Source organism: Salmo trutta, chromosome 31 (genome assembly GCF_901001165.1).
Source record: "Salmo trutta chromosome 31, fSalTru1.1, whole genome shotgun sequence".
Lineage (NCBI taxonomy): Eukaryota > Metazoa > Chordata > Actinopteri > Salmoniformes > Salmonidae > Salmo > Salmo trutta.
In genome coordinates, this window is record NC_042987.1 from 34,179,790 (window position 1) to 34,204,421 (window position 24,632).

Genomic DNA, 24,632 nt, shown 5'->3' on the forward strand with positions numbered 1-24,632 from the left:
CTGGTCTGATGAAACAAAAATAGAACTGTTCGGCCATAATGACCATCGTTATGTTTGGAGGAAAAAGGGGGAGGCTTGCAAGCCGAAGAACCCCATCGCACCCGTGAAGCACGGGGGTGGTAGCATCTTGTTGTTGGGTTGCTTTTCTGCAGGAGGGACTGGTGCACTTCACAAAATAGATGGCATCATGAGGTAGGACAATTATGTGGATATATTGAAGCCACTCAAGACTTCAGTCAGGAAGTTAAAGCTTGGTCGCAAATGGCAATGCAAGGCAATGTTACCAAATACTAATTGAGTGTATGTAAAATTCTGACCCACTGGGAATGTAATGAAAGAAATAAAAGCTGAAATAAATCATTCTCTCTACTATTATTCTGACATTTCACATTCTTAAAATAAAGTGGTGATCCTAACTGACCTTAGACAGGGAATATTTACTAGGATTAAATGTCAGGAATTGTGAAAAAACTGAGTTTAAATGTATTTGGCTAAGGTGTATGTAAACTTCCGACTTCAACTGTATGTTATGTCGGAAAACGTCAGTTATAAATGATTCTGTCCTAATTAAAAGCAAGTTATCAACCAATTGGCTTTGATTAAATTTCCAATATCCTTGCCCACATGGAAATTCTGTAAAAGTAATGTATAGGCCAATTATTTGATGGTCCAACTGCATTCTGTCCCCTATCAATTTTTTAAAACTTTTAGTGCCCGCGAGAACGACATAAGCAAGTAGTCAAGACAAGTAGCTTGATTGAGCCTCCGCCATGTATATGTCACTAGGTCAGGATATTTAAGGCTCCATATATCCACTAGTTCCAATATATCCATGATTTCGATATTTCCTTAAGTCAACGACGGTAATAGTTTGTTGTGTGATTTCCTTTATAGTCCATTGAGGTATTTAAAACCGTATTATAATCTCCCACCATAATAATACAGTCTTGTATTGCTTGTAGGTTTGATAAAGTATTATATATATTTTCAAAGAAGTGTGGATTATCATTATTTGGACTGTATTGATTAATGAGACATCTGTTTATGGTCCAATAACATATGTAAATAGTTAAGGTAAGGTTTTTGGGAGGATAAATGGATCCTAGACCTGTGCATAGGAAGTGGAAGCAACATCTACCCAGAACATTTCATCAACACTTTGTAGCCCATGTTGGTTCCTGATGGCCCTTTGTTATCCATGTTGGCTCTCATGGGCCCCTAGTTGTCCATGTTGGCTCCAATGGGTCGCTAGTCGTCATCTATTTGCAGTTGTCCCCAGTCGATCTCTGGGCCATCGTCGAGGTGTAAGATAAGGTAGGACATGAGCTGGAACATGTATTGGAATTGCACCAGGGCAAGGTACAAGTAGAAGTCGCTGACATCGATCTGGCACTGGTCACCTGAGAAGTTAATCTCACATATACAGTGGAAGTTGTTGACAAGGTTGTGGCAGTAGCCTCCGTATTCACAGGGGCCCGACGCACACTCATCAAAGTCTACCTCACACCTGTTACACACAGGGGATTTAATGAAATATACGTATATATTAGTTATATATTTAACAATAAATATATATTTTAATTATAATAATGACAGTATTATATACATATACATTGTGTTACGAAACCAACTACTTAGTCAACTGAGTTTGGTACACTCTCTAAGTCTAGGAGTCCTAGGCCTAGCTAAATGGTCTGTAACCTGATTTAATGTGTTCATTTAAAATCAAATCAAATCCGATGTTATTAGTCACATGTGCTGAATACAACAGGTGTAGCACTTACAGGGAAATGCTATTTTACGAGCCCCTAACCAACAGCGCAGTTTCAAAAAAATATGGATAAGAATAAGAGATAAAAGTAACAAGTAATTAAAGAGCAGCAGTTAAAATTAACAATATATACGAGGGGGGGGGGGTGACGGTACAAAGTCAATGTGCGGGGGCACCGGTTAGTTGAGGTAGTATGTGCATGTAAGTAGAGTTATTAAAGTGACTATGCATAAATGACAACAGAGTGGCAGTGGTGTGGAGAGGGGAGGGGTGGGTGGGGCAATGCAAATAGTCTGGGTAGCCATTTGACTAGATGCTCAGGAGTCTTATGGCTTGGGGCTAGAAGCTGTTTAGAAGCCTCTTGAACCTAGACTTGGCGCTCCGGTACCGCTTGCCGTGAGAGAACAGTCTTATGACTAGGGTAGCTGGAGTCTTTGACAATTTTTAGCACCTTCCTCTGACACCATCTGGTATAGAGGTCCTGGATGGCAGGAAGCTTGGCCCTAGTGATGTACTGGGCTGTTCACACTACCCTCTGTAGTGCCTTGTGGTCGGAGGCCGAGCATACCAGGCAGTGATGCAACCAGTCAGGATGCTCTCGATGGTGCAGCTGTAGAACCTTTTGAGGATCTGAGGACCCATGCCAAATCTTTTCAGTCTCCTGAGGGGGAATAGGTTTTGGCTAGCTAGTTGGTTTTGTCATGCCCGCTTCACGACTGTCTTGGTGTGCTTGGACCATGTTAGTTTGTTGGTGATGTGGGCACCAAGGAACTTGAATCTCTCAACCTGCTCCACTACAGCCCCGTCAATGAGAATGGGGGAGTGCTTGGTCCTCCTTTTCCTGTACTCCACAATCATCTCCTTCGTCTTGATCAGGTTGAGGTAGAGGTTGTTGTCCTGGCACCACACGGCCAGGTCTCTGACCTCCTCCCTATAGGCTGTCTCGTTGTTGTCCGTGATCATGCCTACCACTGTTGTGTCATCAGCAAATTTGGAGTCGTTGGAGTCGTGCATAGCCTTGCAGTCATGAGTGAACAGGGAGTGCAGGAGGGGGCTGAGCACGCACCCCTGAGGGGCCCCTGTGTTGAGGATCAGCGTGGCGATGTGTTGTTACCTACCCTTACCACCTGGGGGCGGCCTGTCGGGAAGTCCAGGATCCAGTTGCAGAGGGAGGTGTTTGGTCCCAGGGTCCTTAGCTTATTGATGAGCTTTGAGGGCACTACGGAGCTGTGAGGGGAACGGCACCTCCGTACCTTCAGGCTCTGATCAGGCCCTACACCCAAACAAGGGCACTGCGTTCATCCACCTCTGGCCTGCTCGCCTCCCTACCTCTGAGGAAGCACAGTTCCCGCTCAGCCCAGTCAAAACTGTTCGCTGCTCTGGCACCCCAATGGTGGAACAAGCTCCCTCACGACGCCAGGACAGCGGAGTCAATCACCACCTTCCGGAGACACCTGAAACCCCACCTCTTTAAGGAATACCTGGGATAGGATAAAGTAATCCTTCTAACCCCCCCACCCCCCTTTTTAAAAGATTTAGATGCACTATTGTAAAGTGGTTGTTCCACTGGATATCATAAGGTGAATGCACCAATTTGTAAGTCGCTCTGGATAAGAGCGTCTGCTAAATGACTTAAATGTAAATTTGTTGAACGCTGAGCTTTAGTCAATGAATAGCATTCTCACATAGGTGTTCCTTTTGTCCAGGTGGGAAAGGGCAATGTGGAGTGAAATAGAGATTGCATCATCTGTGGATCTGTTGGGGCAGTATGCAAATTGAAGTGGGTCTAAGGTTTCTGGGATGATGGTGTTGATGTGAGCCATGACCAGCCTTTCAAAGCACTTCATGGCTACAGACGTGAGTGCTATGGGTCAGTAGTCATTTAGGCAGGTTACCTTGGAGTTCTTGGGCACAGGCACTATGGTGGTCTGCTTAAAACATGTTGGTATTACAGACTCGGACAGGGAGAGATTGAAAATGTCAGTGAAGACACTTGCTAGTTGGTCAGCGCATGCTCGCAGCACATGTCCTGGTAATTTGTCTGGCCCTGCGACGTTGTGAATGTTGACCTGTCTAAAGGTGTTACTCACATCGGCTGCGGAGAGTGTGATCACACAGTCTTCCGGTACAGCTGGTGCTCTCATGCATGTTTCAGTGTTATTTGCCCCGAAGCGAGCATAGAAGTAGTTTAGCTCGTCTGGCAGGCTCGTGTCACTGGGCAGCTCTCAGCTGTGCTTCCCTTTGTAGCCTGTAATGGTTTGCAAGCCCTGCCACATCCAACGAGCATCAGAGCCGGTATAGTATGACTCGATCTTAGTCCTGTATTGACACTTTGCCTGTTTGATGGTTCGTCGGAGGGCATAGAGGGATTTCTTATAAGCTTCCGGGTTAGAGTCCCGCTCCTTGTAAGCGGTAGCTCTAGCCTTTAGCTCAGTGTGGATGCTGCCTGTAATCCATGGCTTCTGGTTGGGGTATGTACGTATGGTCACTGTGGGGACGACGTCATCGATGCACTTATTGATGAAGCCAATGACAGATGTGGTATACTCCTCAATGCCATTGGAGGAATCCCGGAACATATTCCAGTCTGTGCTAGCAAAACAGTCCTGTAGCTTAGCAATTGCTTCATCCGACCACGTTTTTTTTTTTAATATCTAGTCACTGGTGCTTCCTGCTTAAATTTTTGCTTCTAAGCAGGAATCAGGAGGATGGAATTATAGTCGGATTTGCCAAAGGGAATGCGAGCTTTGTATGCGTCTCTGTGTGTGGAGTATAGGTGGTCCAGAGTTCTTTTCACTCTGGTTGCACATTTAACATGCTGATAAAAATTTGGTACAACTGATTTAAGTTTCCCTGCATTAAAGTCCCCGGCTACTAGGAGCACCGCTTCTGGGTGAGTGTTTTCTTGTTTGCTTATGGCGGAATACAGCTCATTCATGCTATCTTAGTGCCAACCTCTGACTGAGGTGGTATGTAAACAGCTATGAAGAATACAGATGAGATCTCTCTCGGTAGGTAGTGTGGTCTACAGCTTATCATGATATACAATAGCTCGAGACTTCCTTAGATTAAGTGCACCAGCTGTTATTTACAAAAATACATAGTCCGCTGCCCCTTGTCTTACCAGATGCCGTTGTTCTATCCTGCCAGTACATCGTATAACCAGCCAGCTGTATGTTGATATTGTCGTCGTTCAGCCTCGACTCCATGAAGAATAATATGTTTGTCACGTCCTGGCCAGTATATAAGGTTAATTGTTTTGTAGTTTGGTCAGGGCGTGACAGAGGGTATTTGTTTTATGTGGTTCGGGGTGGTGTGTTTGTGTAAAGGGTGTTTGATTTAGTATGTCCGGGTTTTGGTTTATGTCTAGGTAGTTCTATGTGGAGTCTAGTATGTCTGTTTCTATGTCTGGTGAATTGGTGTTGGGACTCTCAGTTGAAGGCAGGTGTTTTCTATCTGCCTTTGATTGAGAGTCTCATAAATGAGGGTGTGTTTGTGTTTGTGTTTTGTGGGTGATTGTTCTGTGTAAGCACTATGCTTTGACAGACTGTTAGTTGTTCGTATTTTGTTATTTTTGTATGTTCATTTTTGTAGTGAATAAAAATCAAGATGAGCATTCACGAACCTGCTGCGTATTGGTCCACATTTTCAGACGACGATTTCGTTATATCGTCAGAGGACGAAGACAACCGTGACAGAATCACCCACCTCAAAAGGACCAAGCAGCAGAGGAAGGAGCAGACGGCGTTCGAGTTGGACTGGCGGGAGAAGTGGACTTGGGAAGAAGTTCTGAACGGGGCCGGACCTTGGCATCAGGCTGGGGAGTATCGCCGCCCGCAGTGGGAAATAGAAGCAGCCAAGGCAGAGAGGCGGTGGTACGAGGCCAGAGTGGACGCGCTGAAGGAGATGCACGAGAGGCACCCCCAAGAAAATTTTGGGGGGGGGCACACGGGTAGTTTGGCTAGGCGTAAGAAGAGCCGGAAGCCAGCTACCCGTGGATATATGGAGGAGCGTATGGGGTGGAGAGCGCCATGTTTCGCTGAGAAGCGCAATATCTCACCCATACGCACGCACAGTCCGGTGCGAGTTATTCCAGCCCCTCGCAGGTGCCGTGCTAGAGCGGGCATCCAGCCTGGTAGGAGGATGCCTGCGCAGCGCATCTGGTCGCCGGTACGCCTCCGAGGACCAGGCTACCCAACTCCCGCTCTACGCACGGCTACCATCAAGCCCCTGCACAGCCCAGTCTGCCCTGTACGAGCACTCCGCTCGTGCAGGGCTACTAGTTCCATCGAGCCAAGGCGGGTTGTGCAGGAGGTAAGATCTAGACCGGCTGTGCGCCTCCATAGCCCTGGGTTTCCAGCTCCTGTCTCTCGTGCGGACCCGGAAGTGCGTCCACCCAGTCCGACTCGTCCTGTTCCCGCTCCCCGCACTAAACGGCAAGTGCGTAAACCCAGCCTCGCGAGTCAACAGTCGTCGGAGCTGCCCGCCAGTCAACAGTCGTCGGAGCTGCCCGCCAGTCAACAGTCGTCGGAGCTGCCCGCCAGTCAACAGTCGTCGGAGCTGCCCGCCAGTCAACAGTCGTCGGAGCTGCCCGCCAGTCAACAGTCGTCGGAGCTGCCCGCCAGTCAACAGTCGTCGGAGCTGCCCGCCAGTCAACAGTCGTCGGAGCTGCCCGTCAGTCAACAGTCGTCGGAGCTGCCCGTCAGTCAACAGTCGTCGGAGCTGCCCGTCAGTCAACAGTCGTCGGAGCTGCCCGTCAGTCAACAGTCGTCGGAGTGGTCAGACTGCGCTGAACTGCCGGAGTGGCCAGACTGCGCTGAACTGCCGGAGTGGCCAGACTGCGCTGAACTGCCGGAGTGGCCAGACTGCGCTGAACTGCCGGAGTGGCCAGACTGCGCTGAACTGCCGGAGTGGCCAGACTGCGCTGAACTGCCGGAGTGGCCAGACTGCGCTGAACTGCCGGAGTGGCCAGACTGCCCTGAACTGCCGGAGTGGCCAGACTGCCCTGAACTGCCGGAGTGGCCAGACTGCCCTGAACTGCCGGAGTGGCCAGACTGCCCTGAACTGCCGGAGTGGCCAGACTGCCCTGAACTGCCGGAGTGGCCAGACTGCCCTGAACTGCCGGAGTGGCCAGACTGCCCTGAACTGCCGGAGTGGCCAGACTGCCCTGAACTGCCGGAGTGGCCAGACTGCCCTGAACTGCCGGAGTGGCCAGACTGCCCTGAACTGCCGGAGTGGCCAGACTGCCCTGAACTGCCGGAGTGGCCAGACTGCCCTGAACTGCCGGAGTGGCCAGACTGCCCAGACTGCCCCGAGCTGACAGACTGCCCTGAACTGCCGGAGTGGCCAGACTGCCCTGAACTGCCGGAGTGGCCAGACTGCCCTGAACTGCCGGAGTGGCCAGACTGCCCTGAACTGCCGGAGTGGCCAGACTGCCCTGAACTGCCGGAGTGGCCAGACTGCCCTGAACTGCCGGAGTGGCCAGACTGCCCAGACTGCCCCGAGCTGACAGACTGCCCTGACCTGCCCGAGTTGCCAGACTGCCCTGACCTGCCCGAGTTGCCAGACTGCCCTGACCGTCCCGAGTTGCCAGACTGCCCTGACCGTCCCGAGTTGCCAGACTGCCCTGACCGTCCCGAGCTGCCAGACTGCCCAGACAGCCTGGAACGGCCTGAGCCGGAGCCGCCTCCAATATAGGTGGGTTGGGGAGGGGGGGTGTAGCACAGTGCCGTCGTTGACGGCAGCCACCCTCCCTTCCCTCCCTTTAGTAAGGGGGAATTTTCTTTTGGGTATTGTTTGGGGGTAAATTTTTTTGTGTTAAGGTGCTTCTGGGGTAGCACCTTTAAGGGGGGGGTACTGTCACGTCCTGGCCAGTATATAAGGTTAATTGTTTTGTAGTTTGGTCAGGGCGTGACAGAGGGTATTTGTTTTATGTGGTTCGGGGTGGTGTGTTTGTGTAAAGGGTGTTTGATTTAGTATGTCCGGGTTTTGGTTTATGTCTAGGTAGTTCTATGTGGAGTCTAGTATGTCTGTTTCTATGTCTGGTGAATTGGTGTTGGGACTCTCAGTTGAAGGCAGGTGTTTTCTATCTGCCTTTGATTGAGAGTCTCATAAATGAGGGTGTGTTTGTGTTTGTGTTTTGTGGGTGATTGTTCTGTGTTCAGCCCTAGGCTTTGCCAGACTGTTTTGTTGTTCGTTTGTTAGTTCTAGTAGTTTTGTTATTTTGTATTCAGTTCTTTTTTGTAAGTTAATAAATCTAAATATGAGCATACACGTACCTGCTGCATTTTGGTCTACATTTTCAGACGACGATTTCGTTATATCGTCGGAGGACGAAGACAATCGTGACAATGTTACAGTTTTTAATGTCCCGTTGGTAGTTTAATCTTCTCCGTAACTCGTCGATTTTATTGCCCAAAGATTGCACGTTTACTAGCAGAATTGCGGGAAGTGGGGGTTTATTCGATCGCCTTCGAATTCTCAGCAGGCACCCCGCTTTCCGGCCTCTCTTTTTCCCCCTCCTCTTCACGCAGATCATGGGGGTTGGGGCCTGTTCCCGAGGGAGCCGTATATCCTCCGCCTCGGGCTCGTCAGAGTCGTGAAAGAAGAAAAAGGATTCTGCTAGTCTGTGGTGAGTAATCGCAGTCTTGATGTCTAGAAGTTATTTTTGGTCATAAGAGACGGTAGTGGCAACATTATGTACAAAATGAGTAAAAAAGAAGTTAAAAACAAACAAAAAAACACAATCAGTTGGTGGCACGTAAAACATCTGCCTTCTGCTCCGGCACCATTTTCTTGTGTGTAGATTTATGAGAGAAGTCAGAGTATGTGGACCGTGTTGTATGCATTTGCCTCCAGGAGACAGAAACCTTACCTAGGTCCTGGGCCTCCTCCATCCTGACTCCTGGGTCGGCCAGCCCAAGCGGGCTATTGAATTGTTAAATTCATGGTGACAAAATAAATATGTACAAAAAACAAAATAAAAAAATGTATGCTCCAAAAAGATAACCCAAAACAAACACTGGCAGCCCAAGAGGCTTCTGAACACTTCTCTCTTACTGTTTGCTGATAATTTTTAATTACCCACACCTGTGCACTTATCAAGGCTGGGTACAGCATCTGCAGTCTGTTGCTGCTGCCACCTAGGGATTATGTGTGGAAGTGGTAGTGTGCTGTCTATCTATGCTAATACTTAACCACGCCCCCATATAATAACAATTGGTACAATCATTTTTCTTCTTCATTCACGTGGTATACTGAGTAGCAATTTTGTTTTATTTCCAGTTGCTTTATGACTCTAAAACGTAATTAAAATTAACATATTTGATCATTAATATTCTATCTAAATCTTCAAGCGAGAGGGAGTTGACAGGTTATGTTTTTTGTTTACCATGGTGATATCAATATATTTTCTTTAAATCTATCAAAAGTAGAGAACTTTCCGGATCCCGAGTTGTCTTGTTACACTATATGTAAACATGAAATTAAAAAAGTTGACCCTGCTCATTCCTCAATAATTTAGGATTTTTGAAAAATCTGATGGAGTTTACCAAACCTTGGGACACATATTTAAGGAGTCACAGTTTTAAGATACATATTCTTTGAAGTCACAGAGGGTTATTCCAATAAACTACATGAGATTCGTTTTCAGATCCAAGTTTCTAACATTTTGAGTTTCCGAGGTTGAAATTGGAATCCTTTGCTTAGGACAAGGATTGTCCAGATTTTCAAGAATGCCTGAATTACATAGTAAGTACACTTAGGTTTCATTGAGATTCATTGACACAAGTATTTACTACAGATTTACTATTGTTTATAGTCATGACTTACCATTGCCCTATAAAACCGGGCAGACAGTCACAGGTGTAGTCTTGCTTAGAGCAGTTCCCCCCGTTGAAGCAGCTGTAGTTCCATCTGTCTCCAGGACACACGGACGTGGGCAGGTTGGGGTATCTAGAGTTCAGCGACACAAACATACAAGCATCAGTTACCTGACAGTTAGGAGTTTGATAGCTGGCAAAATAGCTCAAACAGAATTGTTAGTTGATTAAGTTGATGTGTCTAATCGCCACAGATGTGAGCTAGTCTTGGCTTGAGAGGATAGGATTTAAAATTACTTGAAAGAACTTGAAATAACTTACGGTATCTTTTCAATGTACCATGGGACTTCTGGCACATTTTCACTAAAAGAGAATGATTAATCAGGTATCCATTTGTGTTCATATCACCCTTGACATATGACATATGCAATAACTCATACACAATTGAGTTATAGCTTTGGATTGTTAGGTTAAGTTCTTGCAGATTTGTTTTTGAATTTTTTTCTATTTTCTTTAAGTTAAATTAGGGTTAGGTTGGGTTAAGGTTGGTGGGGAATATGGGAAGCATTTGAGACTTACTCGCAGAAGGGCCCGGTCATGTTCCTGGGGCAGTGGCAGGCGTAGTTCAGGAGGCCTCTGAGACAGGTGGCCCCCGGGCCGCACCTGTTGTTCTCACACGTATCCACGTCCTTCTCACACCTGGTCCCCCCATACCCCGGCTCACATGCACATACATATCCCTCCCCCAACACACTGCAGTTGCCATGGACACAGGCCTTGACGGCGCAGGTGTCCACGTCATTCTGGCATTGTGGCCCCATCCACTCAGGAGGGCACCTGCAGAGGTAGAGGTCAAAGAGATCCTCACACACCCCCTGGTTTAGACAGGGGTTCGGCGTGCACACACTAGCCCCCCGGCAGCCATATAGGGGGGTGGCGGCACTGGGGGTCCTCACAAACTGCCCCTCTTGGGGCCTGGGAAGGTTCAGGTCAGTATCTCCATAGTAGGGCAGAGGTAGCCCCCCGATCTGGACAGGGCCCAGACATCCATCCAAATTCCCCCCAGCCTCTGGCCCCAGACCTCCCAGGAGGATGTCCACTCCCTCCCTGAGGAAGGCCAGGCTCCCAGAGGCGACCTCGGACACAACATGCTCCTCCTCTATTCCATCTCTTCCCCCATCCAGGACCATGATCCACCTGGAGGTCTGTAGATCCGGGGCTTCCATGGAGAGCTCCACCATGTGCCACTGGCCGTCACTGACAAGGCCCCGGCTCTGGGTAGTGAGCTTGGGGGAGGCCTCGCCACCACCGGCCTGTAGTTCCAGCAGGAGGTGAGAGTCCTGGAGGGAGATGGTGATGAACTCAGAGCCTTTCTCGGTGTGTAGGAGGGTGGCGTCCGTTTGTCTGGTTCGCACACTGAGGAGGACGCTGCTGAGGTGGTTCCTGATCTTCCCGTTGCCTCTGTAGGCCAGTATGCTGTCATTCCGGAGGGTCACGTTGGACACACCTGGAATGCAAAACAGAAGAGGCTTAAAACAACAAAATCTGTAACTGTAATATCCTCAGTGGCACAAGAAGCAACCAAAAATCAACGAGAGAGATGGTTCAAGTGGAATGTTCAACATTTTGGGATAAAACACATTTAAGTAACTGAGTCATTAACGGTTGCCCCCATCTCTCCCATTGGTTTGTGGTTAGCCTTGGGTAAAGTTACTGAAGTTAACGGTGGCTGTTTAAAGAAATCCACACCATGGATTACAGTCTCTCCTAGCCCATAGACTACTTTCAGGGTAAGGAACCATATTGAATCCTTATCCTTTAATTGCCTATTGAACAAACAGGAGCATTACTTGAAAAAATTCTGGTGCCTAAACCTCTTGAATCATGTGGCGGTATGGTTTATCTGGGGGGATAAACTTGGCTCATTGGCTCATGGGAATTCTCTGTTGGGCTTCTCCTTCTGCCCTAAGTCTACTGTATTTACCTTTACTCTAGTTAAGCCCTCAGATAAGGAAACGCAGGGAGGATAATCAACATTCCATTCAGTGGATACACACTGAATAGGCCGACATACTAGTCTACTCTATATAAAATACGCCAAAAACAGAGAAGCAATTGCTACATGTCTATGTTTCCCTGGCCTCTCTTCAAGAACCCCCAGCCAGTTCCATGTATCTATTTAAGTACAGTGAACTTAATTTAACTAATTAAGCAGACCTGATTCAACTTATCAAGCAGACTGGATTCAGCTAATGAAGGGCTTGATGATTAGTGAACTACCGGTAATTGAATCAGGTGCACTGATACTGGATTAGGTCAAATACACTACATGACCAAAAGTATGTGGGCACCTGCTCGTCGAACATCTCATTCCAAAATCCTGGGCATTAATATGGAGTTGATCCCCCTTTGCTGCTATAACAGCCTCCACTCTTCTGGGAAGGCTTTCCACTAGATGTTGGAACATTTCTGTGGGGACTTGCTTCCATTCAGCCACAAGAGCATTAGTGAGGTTGTGCACTGATGTTGGGCGATTAGGTCTGGCTCGCAGTCGGTATTCCAATTCATCCCAAAGGTGTTAGATGGGGTTGAGGTCAGGGCTCTGCACAGGCCAGTCAAGTTCCACTTTGTGGCTCAGCTGTTGTTACTGGTAGATGTTTCCACTTCACAATAACAGCACTTACAGTTGACCGGAGCAGCCCCAGCAGGGCAGAAATTTGACGAACTGACTTGTTGGAAAGGTGGCATCCTATGACGGTGCCACATTGAAAATCACTGTTCTTCAGAAAGGCCATTCTACTGCAAATGTTTGTCTATGGAGATTGTATGGCTGTGTGCTCGATTTTATACACCTGTCAGCAACGGGTGTGGCTGAAATAGCCGAATCCACTAATTTAAAGGGGTGTCCACATACTTTTGTAAATGTAGTGTAACTGGACCTTGCAGGCGGTATTAAAGGAGAGGTTTGAGAAACATTGATATGAGTAATAGTGAAATTTGACTTTTGATTTCTGCAGAATGGATTACATTGCTTGGTTGATAATCTCTTCAGAAAGGGGTTCCCGAACTAGGAACTCACACTCAAAGCCCTGTGAGAGGGTCTGGCAGGCTGCGGTCGAGGGGCACGGAGACAGCTCACACCACTTGACCGCCTCACAGCGCCGCCCTGCAATGTTGGGTGGGCAATTGCAGATAAAGTCGTCCCACATGGAGTAGCACACTCCGCCGTTCAGACATGGGATGTTCTGGAGGAGACAAATAATAACTCTGTCAAGCAGTTGACTTTATCATGGTGGGGCAACTGTTATGTCATGGGGCAACTGTGTTGTCATGGGGAAGTTGTGCAGAGTCATTGGGCAACTACAGTTGAAGTCAGAAGTTTGCATACACCTTAGCCAAATACATTTAAACTCAGTTTTTCACAATTCCTGACATTTAATCCTAGTAAAAATTCCCTGTCTTAGGTCAGTTAGGATCACCACTTTATTTTAAGAATGTGAAATGTCAGAATAATAGTAGAGAGAATGATTTATTTCAGCTTTTATTTCTTTCATCACATTCCCAGTGGGTCAGAATTTTACATACACTCAATTAGTATTTGGTAGCATTGCCTTTAAATTGTTTAACTTGGGTCAAAAGTTTCGGGTAGCCTTCCACAAGCTTCCCACAATAAGTTGGGTGAATTTTGGCCCATTCCTCCTGACAGAGCTTGTTTAACTGAGTCAGGTTTGTTGGCCTCCTTGCTCGCACACGCTTTTTCAGTTCTGCCCACAACTTTTCTATAGGATTGAGGTAAAGGCTTTGTGATGGCCACTCCAATACCTTGACTTTGTTGTCCTTAAGCCGTTTTGCCACAACTTTGGATGTATGTTTGGGGTCACTGTCTATTTGGAAGACCCATTTGCGACCAAGCTTTAACTTCCTGACTGATGTCTTGAGATGTTGCTTCAATATATCCACATAATTTTCCTACCTCATGATGCCATCTATTTTGTGAAGTGCACCAGTCCCTCCTGCAGCAAAGCACCAACACAACATGATGCTACCGCCCCCGTGCTTCACGGTTGGGACGGTGTTCTTCAGCTTGCAAGCCTCCCCCTTTTTCCTCCAAACATAATGATGGTCATTACAGCCAAACAGCTCTATTTTTGTTTCACCAGACCAAATTTCTCCAAAAAGTACGATCTTTGTCCCCTTGTGCAGTTGCAAACCGTAGTCTGGCTTTTTTATGGTGGTTTTGGAGCAGTGGCTTCTTCCTTGCTGAGCGGCCTTTCAGTTTATGTCGATATAGGACTTGTTTTACTGTGGATGTAGATACTTTTGTACATGTTTTCTCCAGCATCTTCACAAGGTCCTTTGCTGTTGTTCTGGGATTGATTTGCACTTTTCGCACCAAAGTACGTTCATCTCTAGGAGACAGAACGCGTCTCCTTCCGGAGCGGTATGACGGCTGCGTGGACCCATGGTGTTTATACTTGCGTACTATTGTTTGCACAGATGAATGTGGTACCTTCAGGCGTTTGGAAATTGCTCCCAAGGATGAACCAGACTTGATGAGGTCTACAATTTTTTTCTGAGGTCTTGGCTGATTTATTTTTATTTTGCTATGATGTCAAGCAAAGAGGCACTGAGTTTGAAGGTAGGCCTTGAAATACATCCACAGGTACACCTCCAATTGACTCAAATGATGTCAATTAGCCTATCAGAAACTTCTAAAGCCATGACATCATTTTCTGGAATTCTCCAAGCTGTTCAAAGGCACAGTCAACTTAGTGTATGAAAACTTCTGACCCACTGGAATTGTGATACAGTGAATTATAAGTGAAATAATCTGTCTGTAAACAATTGTTGGAAAAATTACTTGTGTCATGCACAAAGTAGATGTCCTGACCGACTTGCCAAAACTATAGTGTATGTAAACTTCCGACTTCAACTGTATGTTGTCAAAGAGAATATACATGCAGAGCTCCAGAAACTGCTTCTCAAATAGAACCCCCTCATCACACTTGTAGGCAATGTCATGGCGACGTTAGCTAGCTTAGATCATGCATGGAAATTAGAGAAAAGGAACAACTAAGTAAAGGGTAAGGACCAAGCAGCCAATGAGACAACTGAGTAGGGTGCAAACTCTGTAGTAGGGTTTTTATTTTCCCAAACTTTAAATTGTTAACAATGTAAGCGAATTTAAGCCATAAGTTGCATAAAATATTATAAGGTCTGTAAATTAATAAAAGTAAACTTTTCTAAAGCCTCAACATAAAGTATAACAGAGGTCTACATAGCAGAGGAGGAGCAACTCAAATCAAGGGTTAGCTAAAGCCAAAAGCATGACACTCTGAAGGGAATGGCCAGTTCCAAATATACAAGGCAGGTAGGCTGTAAATATACTCATATGTGTGCATAGTACATTTTAGCATAATATTTAGAGTTAGGGAAATCCATTTCCCCTACATGCTGGACAGAGGTGGTATCACCCAACACCCCTCCAGATTAAGGGTAATAGAATGTGCCAAGAACACCTAGCCACCAGAAAAGAGCTGCACAAAACCCAAATGGTAAAACGGGGTCATTATTTGAACAAGGCTAAATGTTTGTTGCAAATGAATGTTAAAGTGCACAGGATAGGGACATTTAGCAGTGCGGCTAGGTCACTCTAAGGAAGTTATCTTTCACTCTTCATTGACTTCCCAAACCCCAAATCCCAGTATGGTCTGTTTGGTCTGCTTCGCGGGCATCCCAGGAAGTATTGGCTGCTAGGAACTTTGGGTTTATAAACTCAGTGGTTTTGTCATGGGGCAACTGTGGTGAGTCATGGGGCAACTGTGATGTTGTCATGAGGCAACTGTGATGTTGTCATGGGGCAACTGTGGTGAGTCATGAGGCAACTGTGGTGAGTCATGGGGCAACTGTGGTGAGTCATGGGGCAACTGTGGTGAGTCATGGGGCAACTGTGGTGAGTCATGGGGCAACTGTGGTGAGTCATGGGGCAACTGTGGTGAGTCATGGGGCAACTGTGGTTTTGTCATGAGGCAACTGTGATGTTGTCATGAGGCAACTGTGATGAGTCATGGGGCAACTGTGGTGAGTCATGGGGCAACTGTGGTGAGTCATGGGGCAACTGTGGTGGTGTCATGGGGCAACTGGCATTGTCATGAGGCAACTGTGATGTTGTCATGAGGCAACTGTGGTGAGTCATGGGGCAACTGTGGTGAGTCATGGGGCAACTGTGGTTTTGTCATGAGGCAACTGTGGTGAGTCATGGGGCAACTGTGGTTTTGTCATGAGGCAACTGTGGTGAGTCATGGGGCAACTGTGATGTTGTCATGAGGCAACTGTGATGTTGTCATGAGGCAACTGTGGTGAGTCATGGGGCAACTGTGGTGAGTCATGGGGCAACTGTGGTTTTGTCATGGGGCAACTGTGGTGAGTCATGGGGCAACTGGCATTGTCATGGGGCAACTGTGGTTTTGTCATGGGGCAACTGTGGTGAGTCATGGGGCAACTGTGGTTTTGTCATGGGGCAACTGGCATTGTCATGGGGCAACTGTGGTTTTGTCATGGGGCAACTGTGGTGAGTCATGGGGCAACTGTGGTTTTGTCATGGGGCAACTGTGGTGAGTCATGGGGCAACTGTGGTTTTGTCATGGGGCAACTGTGGTGAGTCATGGGGCAACTGTGGTGAGTCATGGGGCAACTGTGGTGAGTCATGGGGCAACTGTGGTGAGTCATGGGGCAACTGTGGTGGTGTCATGGGGCAACTGGCATTGTCATGGGGCAACTGTGGTTTTGTCATGGGGCAACTGTGGTGAGTCATGGGGCAACTGTGGTGGTGTCATGGGGCAACTGGCATTGTCATGGGGCAACTGTGGTTTTGTCATAGGGCAACTGTGGTGAGTCATGGGGCAACTGTGGTGAGTCATGGGGCAACTGTGGTGAGTCATGGGGCAACTGTGGTGAGTCATGGGGCAACTGTGGTGGTGTCATGGGGCAACTGTGGTTTGTCAGTATAGTATGTAGTATATAGTATAGTGTATGTCCAGCTACTCACACTGCAGACGTTGTCACTTGTACATCCCTGTGTGACGTTGACCAGCTCCTCCACGCTGAATGAGGCCACCGGAGTTCCTATGGGAAAGAACTGCAGCCGTTTATTGTTGATTCTCAGGTCCTGGACACAGCCTTTCAGGTAACCCCCGAAGGAGGCCGAGGCTCTCTGGTCAGACAGGCCCCCAACGTAGACCAGGTCCCCTGGCTGAGCCACCACGGGCCAGATGGGAATGGTTCCATGGCTCTGGGCCGACTGGAACAGGGTCACAGAGTCGCCGTCCAGCTGCACCGTCACCAAGTGAAATTGGCCGTCACTGACCACTTTGCTTCCCGCCAGGCTCTCAAAATTGTTCACCTGAACTTTGACCTGGCCGTCATCCAGCCACAGACGGAGGTACTGGCTGGTGCTGTTAGCCAGTACCAGGAGAAGGCCGCTGGGGCGCCGGGTGCGCACAAACATGGATATGGTGATGGTGCCAGAACCCAGGGGATCGTCCAAGGAGAAGACGGCATAGCTTGCTACGTCCTCGTTCCCGAACTTGGCGGTGATGTACTCTGCGTTGATACACAGAGAGAGAGAGTTTTAGAAAAATAAATAAAGTTGCAAACTATGTCCTCCCAATTACTTAATGCATAGATGAAGAACTAACAGAGAGAGATAGTGTCAAAACGCAAAGACAATAGCATGGTTTCCACTACACTCTTAGAAAAAAGGGTTCCAAAACAGTTCTTCAGCTGTCCCATTAGGAGAACACTTTTTGGATCAAGATAGAACCCTTTTAAGCTCCGCATGGAACCCTTTTGGATACCATGTAGAACCCTCTGTGGAAAGGGTCCTACATGGAACCCAAAATGGTTCTACCTGGAACCAAAAAAAGTGAATCAAAGGGTTTTCCTATGGGGAACCCTTTTCCGGTTATAGAAAGCAAGTTTTTCTAAGAGTGTACCAATCTCCAGTCAGGTCACTGTGTGTTAGTGCCTTCTCTTTTTCCAAAACGATGCATTTGTTTGTTTACTAGTCTGGGTACCAGGATTGGTGTAAATTCCATTTAAACTCAGTCAAGTCATGAAGTGAATTGAAATTCTATTGCTGACATGAAAAGTTTTCAAATCATGAATTGAATTAAACTCATAAAATTAAAATGCAATTGCCCCCAATTTTGACTTGGTACCAGACTGAGATGTTTATGCCACTCATTCAAGCAGCAGGGATGGAATATTGTCAGGTGTGAGCTGGGGCAATCCGGCCCCTGAGGACTAGCGTTGCCCATCCCATTATTCAGAACTCGGACCAGTTATTTCCACCTATCACGTTAAAGCGTTGTGGCGGAACTCCTTGGGAACCTCTGTTTTCTGGAAAGTAAAAGCGCTCCCAGTCGGCTCCTTAAACGTTTCCTTAATCTTAAAGCCAGGTGTTATTTGCTCCTCTCTGCCTCTGTGTGTTTGAGTTTGTGTGTGTACGTTCATGCGTGCCTGTGTGTGTGTACCTGTGTGTGTGCATACATGTGTGTTTATGAGTGTGTGTGTGTGTGTGTGTGTGTGTGTGTGTGTGTGTGTGTGTGTGTGTGTGTACTGTATATGCTATTTTTACTAGTTCTCTAAGCTCCTTTGCAGTCTACCACAGGCTACTTTATCCACCTGTTCGGTGCCACATTACAAATCCAGCCATTTGGATTTTGGAGTGGTTTTGAGGCTGAACTGTTGACCTGTACCTCAGGCCAAAATGTCCCGTACCTTCTCGGGTTGACCATTTCCATTGTTCTTGGCTACATTATCCAAGCTTTAGGAGAAGCACATAACCATTGCTCTAATAGAATATGTGGTATTATTGCATTGAAATGACATTCTGAAGCTGTGGCTCTCACATTGTACAGTGTTTCTGCTTTACTATGGTTTTACTGCTACATATTCAGTGTTTTCAGACAAAACTCTCCAGGCCTTACCCTCAGCGCAGTCAGTAGTCCCCTTGTACGGTCTGTAGCACTCGCACACATAGCTCCTCCATCCCTGGTTTATGCAATGCCCCCGGTTCTGACACGGGTTGTCGTCACACTTGTCCTTGTCGCTGCACCCCGCTGTGACGTTGATCTGAGCCGGCGAGTTGGCGGGGGCAGGCACCACCAGTCGTGACTCCACAAACACGTCCCGAAAGCAGCCCAGGAAGTGGGCAGGCGGGGCAAGTGCGACAGGCGGGTCAGCAGCCTCAGGCGTCCTCTTTCCTGCTACCACACCAGAGCCCCAGCCCAGTCCCACACCTCCTAGGAAGAGGCTGTGACGGACTGAGCCGGACTCAGAGAGGTCGGAGCCTTGCTCCAGTAGGGGGGTCTCGGTGGTTGGGAACTCCTTGGTGCAGCCCACCTCATCACAGGAGGACTGAAGCAATCTGACCCCGCTTCCCTCCGCCTCACTGCCCAGCCAGGCCTCCACTGTGTGCCACTGGCCATCCGACACGCTCGGCGGTAGCTCCAGAACCACTGCCCTTCTTGACTCTTGACCTCTTAGCATGCTGAGGCGTAAGTGGCTGTCGACCAGCTCGATGGTGAGCAGCAGGTTTTCGACCCGGCGCTGGAGAAGGGTGCCGACGGGCCGGTCCGTCCTGAAGCTTAGGGTGACGTTCAGAGGGACTTCAGGGTCCGATAGCTGGGTCTCCACGCACATGTAGCCGCTGGTCTCGAAGGAGAAGGTGGTGGACGTCTGACACTTGGAGCCGGTGAAGCCCGCGCGGCAGGTGCAGGTGTAGGTGTGGCGGTCGTTCAGGAAGAGGGGAGAGCAGATGCTGCCATTCTTGCAGCGGTTGCCGTCGCAGCCCAGGAGGGCAACTGTGCAGTTCTCGCCTCCGTACAGTTGGCCATCTTGGCTCTGTTGAGAGCAGAGGCACCTGTAGCCTCCATGGTGGCTCTCGCAGACTCCACCATTCTGACACGGTAGCAGTTCACATGTGTTAGTGTCCTCCTCACAGATGGCACCTGTGTAGATATGTCAACAATCAGATATCTGTGCGTCCTGCATTAAAATCAGTTTGCAATTCCTTTTTTTTTTTTTATCTATGTGGAATTAATATGTTATTGATCTGAATCGATTATTATTTTTCCTGCATGTGAAATTGGCCATACCAACAGAATGAAAACATGAATTCAAAAGTTTGGCACATGTCATGCCATTGATTACTAGTTTGTTTTATAAAATCTTTATTTTCCTTTCGAATATATCCACATTTACCTAGTTAATTACACATCTATATCTAGGGAAGTATAACACTAATTTTGCAGATTGGTTGATATATTCACTTGTACTACTTTTCCTATATCAACTAATAAAATAATAACTTTAATTATAGAAATAGATATTTGTAGTTTATTTCGTGACGTTTAGTTTGAACACTATAGAAAGCAAGTCATAAAGAACGTAAAAACGGTCGGTGAAAATATTAGCATGATAAAACAATTTGATATTCTCTTTGTAACACTTTTCTGTTGGGTGCCCTGTATAGCCACACAGAGAACAACAACAACAACAACAACAACAACAACAACAACAACAAACACACTACAAACAAGAGAGCTAAATTACCTGTATAGAGTAACCACGAAATCCAAACATACACGTTGACTCTCAACATGGTCCTTGGCCAGTCCTCCTAATCAGTAGAAATCGGAATATTGGTAAATGACTCCATTGCATTTCACAGAAGTGGTTTGGAAGCCATTACAACAGATACCAGCTTCTTGTGTTTCCCCCATGCATGAATGACTGCGCCCAGTCCAGTCTAAAGCCGTGATCACTACAAGCTAGATAGCCTATTTGGGATTAAGCTAATGTACTTAAAATGTCTTACAAATGGAATGCTAGCCAAGGAGGAGTTCACAGGACTAATTTGAGCAACAGCAAACATCTCCATTAGTCTAGTAACACGAAGGCTTATATAAGAGACTGGAACCTACCTCACCGATTATAGAGCTTTTAAAATTAACTTTCATTTAATTCACGGGAACCCAGTTGAGACCCGTGTCTCATGGTAACCTGAAGACCCCAAAAAATCCATGAATACAACAAAACTAAAACATCCTAACTATAAGACAGCCTATAGTAGGAGGAGTACTGATATAGCCTATAATTCTGTTTAGCAGATGTTATTGTGGGTGTAGCGAAAAGTTTTAGTACTTTGATAGTACACTGGTTTCAAAGATTTAGTGAACTGATGTTATGGACACACAAACACACAAACACACACACACACACACACACACACACACACACACACACACACACACACACACACACACACACACACACACACACACACACACACACACACACACACACACACACACACACACACACAAAAGCCTTTACAGTATTCTATTAGCATATTAGTTAAGGTAAAAACACAGCCACCTAATACATACTTGCCTACATCAGGGTACTTTGACTCTCTGTGTGAACTTGTTCATTGGTCTCTCTCTCTCCCTGTCTCTCTCTCTCCTCTCACTCTCTCTCTTTCTCTGTCACTCTCTCCCTTTCTCTCTCTCTCTCTCAATTCAATTCAATTAAATTCAAGGGGCTTTATTGACATGGGAAACATATGTTAACATTGCCAAAGCAAGTGAGGTAGATAATATACAAAAGTGAAATAAACAATAAAAATGAACAGTAAACATTACATTCACAGAAGTTCCAAAAGAATAAAGACATTACAAATGTCATATTATGTATATATACAGTGTTCTCTCCTCTCTCTCCTCTCTTCCTCCTCTCGCTCTGTTTTTACTTCACTCTGTGGTCCAACTCATCCCAAACCATCTCAATTGGGTTGAGGTTTGGTGCAGCACTCCATCACTCTCCTTGGTCAAATAGCCCATACACAGCCTGGAGGTGTGTTTTGGGTCATTGTCCTGTTGAAAAACAAATGATAGTCCCACTAAGCGCAAACCAGATGGGATGGTGTATCGCTGCAGAATGCTGTGGTAGCCATGCTGGTTAAGCATGTCTTGAATTCTGAATAAATCACTGACAGTGTCACCAGCAAAGCACCCCCCACACCATCACAACGCCTCCTCCATGCTTCACGGTGGGAACCACACATGCGGCGATCATCCGTTCACCTACTCTGCGTCTCACAAAGACACGGCGGTTGGAACCAAAAATCTCAAATTTGGACTCATCAGACCAAAGGACAGATTTCCACCGGTCTAATGTCCATTGCTTGTGTTTCTTGGCCCAAGCAAGTCTCTTCTTATTATTGGTGTCCTTTAGTAGTGGTTTCTTTGCAGCAATTCGACCATGACGACCTGATTCACACAGTCTCCTCTGAATAGTTGATGTTGACATGTGTCTGTTGCTTGAACTCTGTGAAGCATTTATTTGGGTTGCAATCTGAGGTGCAGTTAACTCTAATTAACTTATAGTATCCTCTGCATCAGAGGTAACTCTGGGTCTTCCTTTCCTGTGGCGGTCCTCATAAAAGACAGTTTCATCATAGCTTCATGGTTTTTGAAATTTTCCACATTGACTTAAAGACTTAAAGTAATGATGGACTGTCGTTTCTCTTTGCGTATTTGAACTGTTCTTGCCATAATATGGACTTGTATACCACCCCTACCTTGTCACAACACAAATGATTGGCTCAAATGCATTAAGAAGGAAATACTTCATAGAGAAACTTCATAGACAAAAATGGACAGTAGAATGGCCTTACTGAAGAGTTCCCTGACTTTCTCCATCATAGGATGTCACCTTTCCAACAGTCAGTTCATCAACTTTCCGCCCTGTTAGAGCTGCCCCGGTCAACTGTAAGTGCTGTTATTGTGAAGTGTAAACATCTAGGTAGGCCACACAATCTCACAGAACCGGACTGCCGATTGATGAAGCGCGTAACACGTAAAAAATCTTCTGTCCTCGGTTGCAACACTCACTACCGAGTTTCAAACTGCCTCTGGAAGCAACGTCAGCACAAGAACTGTTCGTCAGGAGCTTCATGAAATGGGTTTCCATGGTCGAGCAGCCGCACACAAGCCTAAGATCACCATGCACAATGCGAAGTGTTGGCTGGAGTGGTGTAAAGCTCACCCGCAATTGGACTCTGGAGTAATGGAAACGCGTTCTCTGGAGTGAAGAATCATGCCTCACCATCTGGCAGTCCGATGGAAGAATATGGGTTTTACTGACACCAGGGAAACGCTGCCTGCCCCAATGCATAGTGCCAACTGTAAAGTTTGGTGAAGGAGGAATAATGGTCTGGGGCTGTTTTTCATGATTTGGTCTACACCCCTTAGTTCCAGTGAATGGGAATCTTAATGCTACAGCATACAATGACATTCTAGACGATTCTGTGCTTCCAATTTTGTGGCAACAGTTTGGGGAAGGCCCTTTCCTATTTCAACATGACAATGCCCCTGTGCACAAAGGGAGGTCCATACAGAAATGGTTTGTCGAGATCGGAGTGGAAGAACTTGACTGGCCTGCACAAAGCCCTGACCTCAACCCCATCGAAAACCTTTGGGATGAATTGGAATGCAGACTGCGAGGCAGGCCTAATCACCCAACATCAGTGTCGACCTCAGTAATACTGTTGTGGCTGAATGGAAGCAAGTCCCCGCAGCAATGTTCCAACATCTAGTGGAAAGCCTTCCCAGAAAAGTGGAGGCTGTTATAGCAGCAAAGGGGGGTCCAACGCCATATTAATTCCCATGATTTTCAAATGAGATGTTCGATGAGCAGGTCTCCACATACTTTTGGTCATGTAGTGTATATCACAAATTCCAATTCATACAATCTGTTACGAATTGCAATTCGTACAATATGTTACGAATTTGCTAAATGTACAATATGTTATGAATGTGCAAAACTTCTGATATGTTACGAATTCCAACTTGTTGTTGGTAACGTTAGCTAGGTGGTTTGGTGACTAACATTAACGTTAGCTTGCTGGATAATGTTAGTTAGGCTAGGGCTTAAGGTTAAGGTTAGGAGTGAGGTTAAATGGTTAATTAAGGTTAAGATTAGGGGAAGGGTTGGCTAATTGTGGCTGGGACAGCGGATTGTCCCGGGTTTGTGGCTGTCTAGATCCCTGCTGTTTGTTGTTTTCAATTTTCCCCGTGACCTGCCCTGTCTGGAACTGTGAGGAGTAACAGCCTAACATACGTTACTAGCTACCATGACAAAGACAAAAGCCGTCGGGAGTACCGTTGAGGACAGTGGTGTCTCTCTATCACAGGTGAAGGATCCTTTAAACGAATAAAAAGAGACCTATAAGCAGTTGTTACAACAAGAAATTAGTTTCAAGTGTTTTGTCCAAATACTCGTGGATTCTACTAATTAAAGAATGGACGACCTGGCCAGAGAGGTCCAGGATCTGAAGAACAGTTTGCAGTTCTCCCAGGGTCAGCTCGACGAGTTGAAACAGGAGAACGGCAAGATGACAGCAATCTGTAAGTCATTGAGAGAGGACATCAGTTCTGTGTGTGACTCCATGATAACAATGACAGATAAATCAGACTATCTCGAGGGACAATCAAGGCAAAACAACATGGTTGTGGACGGAATTGCAGAATCTCCACATGAGACCTGGATGGAGTCTGAGGACACAGTGAAGGAAATGATCTCTGAGAAATTGAAGATGGACCACAGGAATATTGAGGTGGAGCACGCCCACAGGATTGGAAAACCTACCATTGGCCCAGGTGATAAGCCCAGGCCGATAGTGGTTAAGTTCCTGAGGTTCAAGGACAAGGTAGCTGTTCTGGAAGGAGCCAAGAACTTGAGAGGAACGTATATATTCCTCAACGAGGACCTTCTGGCGCACCGAGCTGTGCGCCAGAAGAGGAAAGAACTGATCCCAGCCATGAAAGCTGCCAGAGCGCGTGAGGACATTGCGTACATCCGCTACGACAGGTTCATTGTCCACCCTCCCTCCCAGAAGCCTGGAAGGGATGAGAGAGCCAAGCCTATGGGTTCGTAGCCTCAACCCCGCAGCACGCACACACACCAACTGATTA

At 46.8% G+C, this 24,632-nt stretch overlaps 1 protein-coding gene across 1 annotated transcript in view; it reads right to left on the reverse strand.

Annotated features, from left to right (window-relative positions):
- Window positions 1-961: 961 nt before the first annotated feature.
- The window catches only part of LOC115170073 (protein crumbs homolog 1-like), a 30,400-nt gene continuing 6,729 nt past the window's right edge, over window positions 962-24,632 (reverse strand). The window contains exons 2-9 of the mRNA XM_029726326.1: window positions 20,209-20,275; window positions 18,582-19,604; window positions 16,640-17,193; window positions 12,671-12,836; window positions 10,171-11,098; window positions 9,913-9,954; window positions 9,602-9,724; window positions 962-1,507 (exon numbers count right to left, since the gene is read on the reverse strand). Of these exons, the coding sequence (XP_029582186.1) occupies window positions 1,249-1,507; window positions 9,602-9,724; window positions 9,913-9,954; window positions 10,171-11,098; window positions 12,671-12,836; window positions 16,640-17,193; window positions 18,582-19,604; window positions 20,209-20,275 (3,162 nt within the window). The 3' untranslated portion in view covers window positions 962-1,248. The remainder of the gene's footprint in view (window positions 1,508-9,601; window positions 9,725-9,912; window positions 9,955-10,170; window positions 11,099-12,670; window positions 12,837-16,639; window positions 17,194-18,581; window positions 19,605-20,208; window positions 20,276-24,632) is intronic.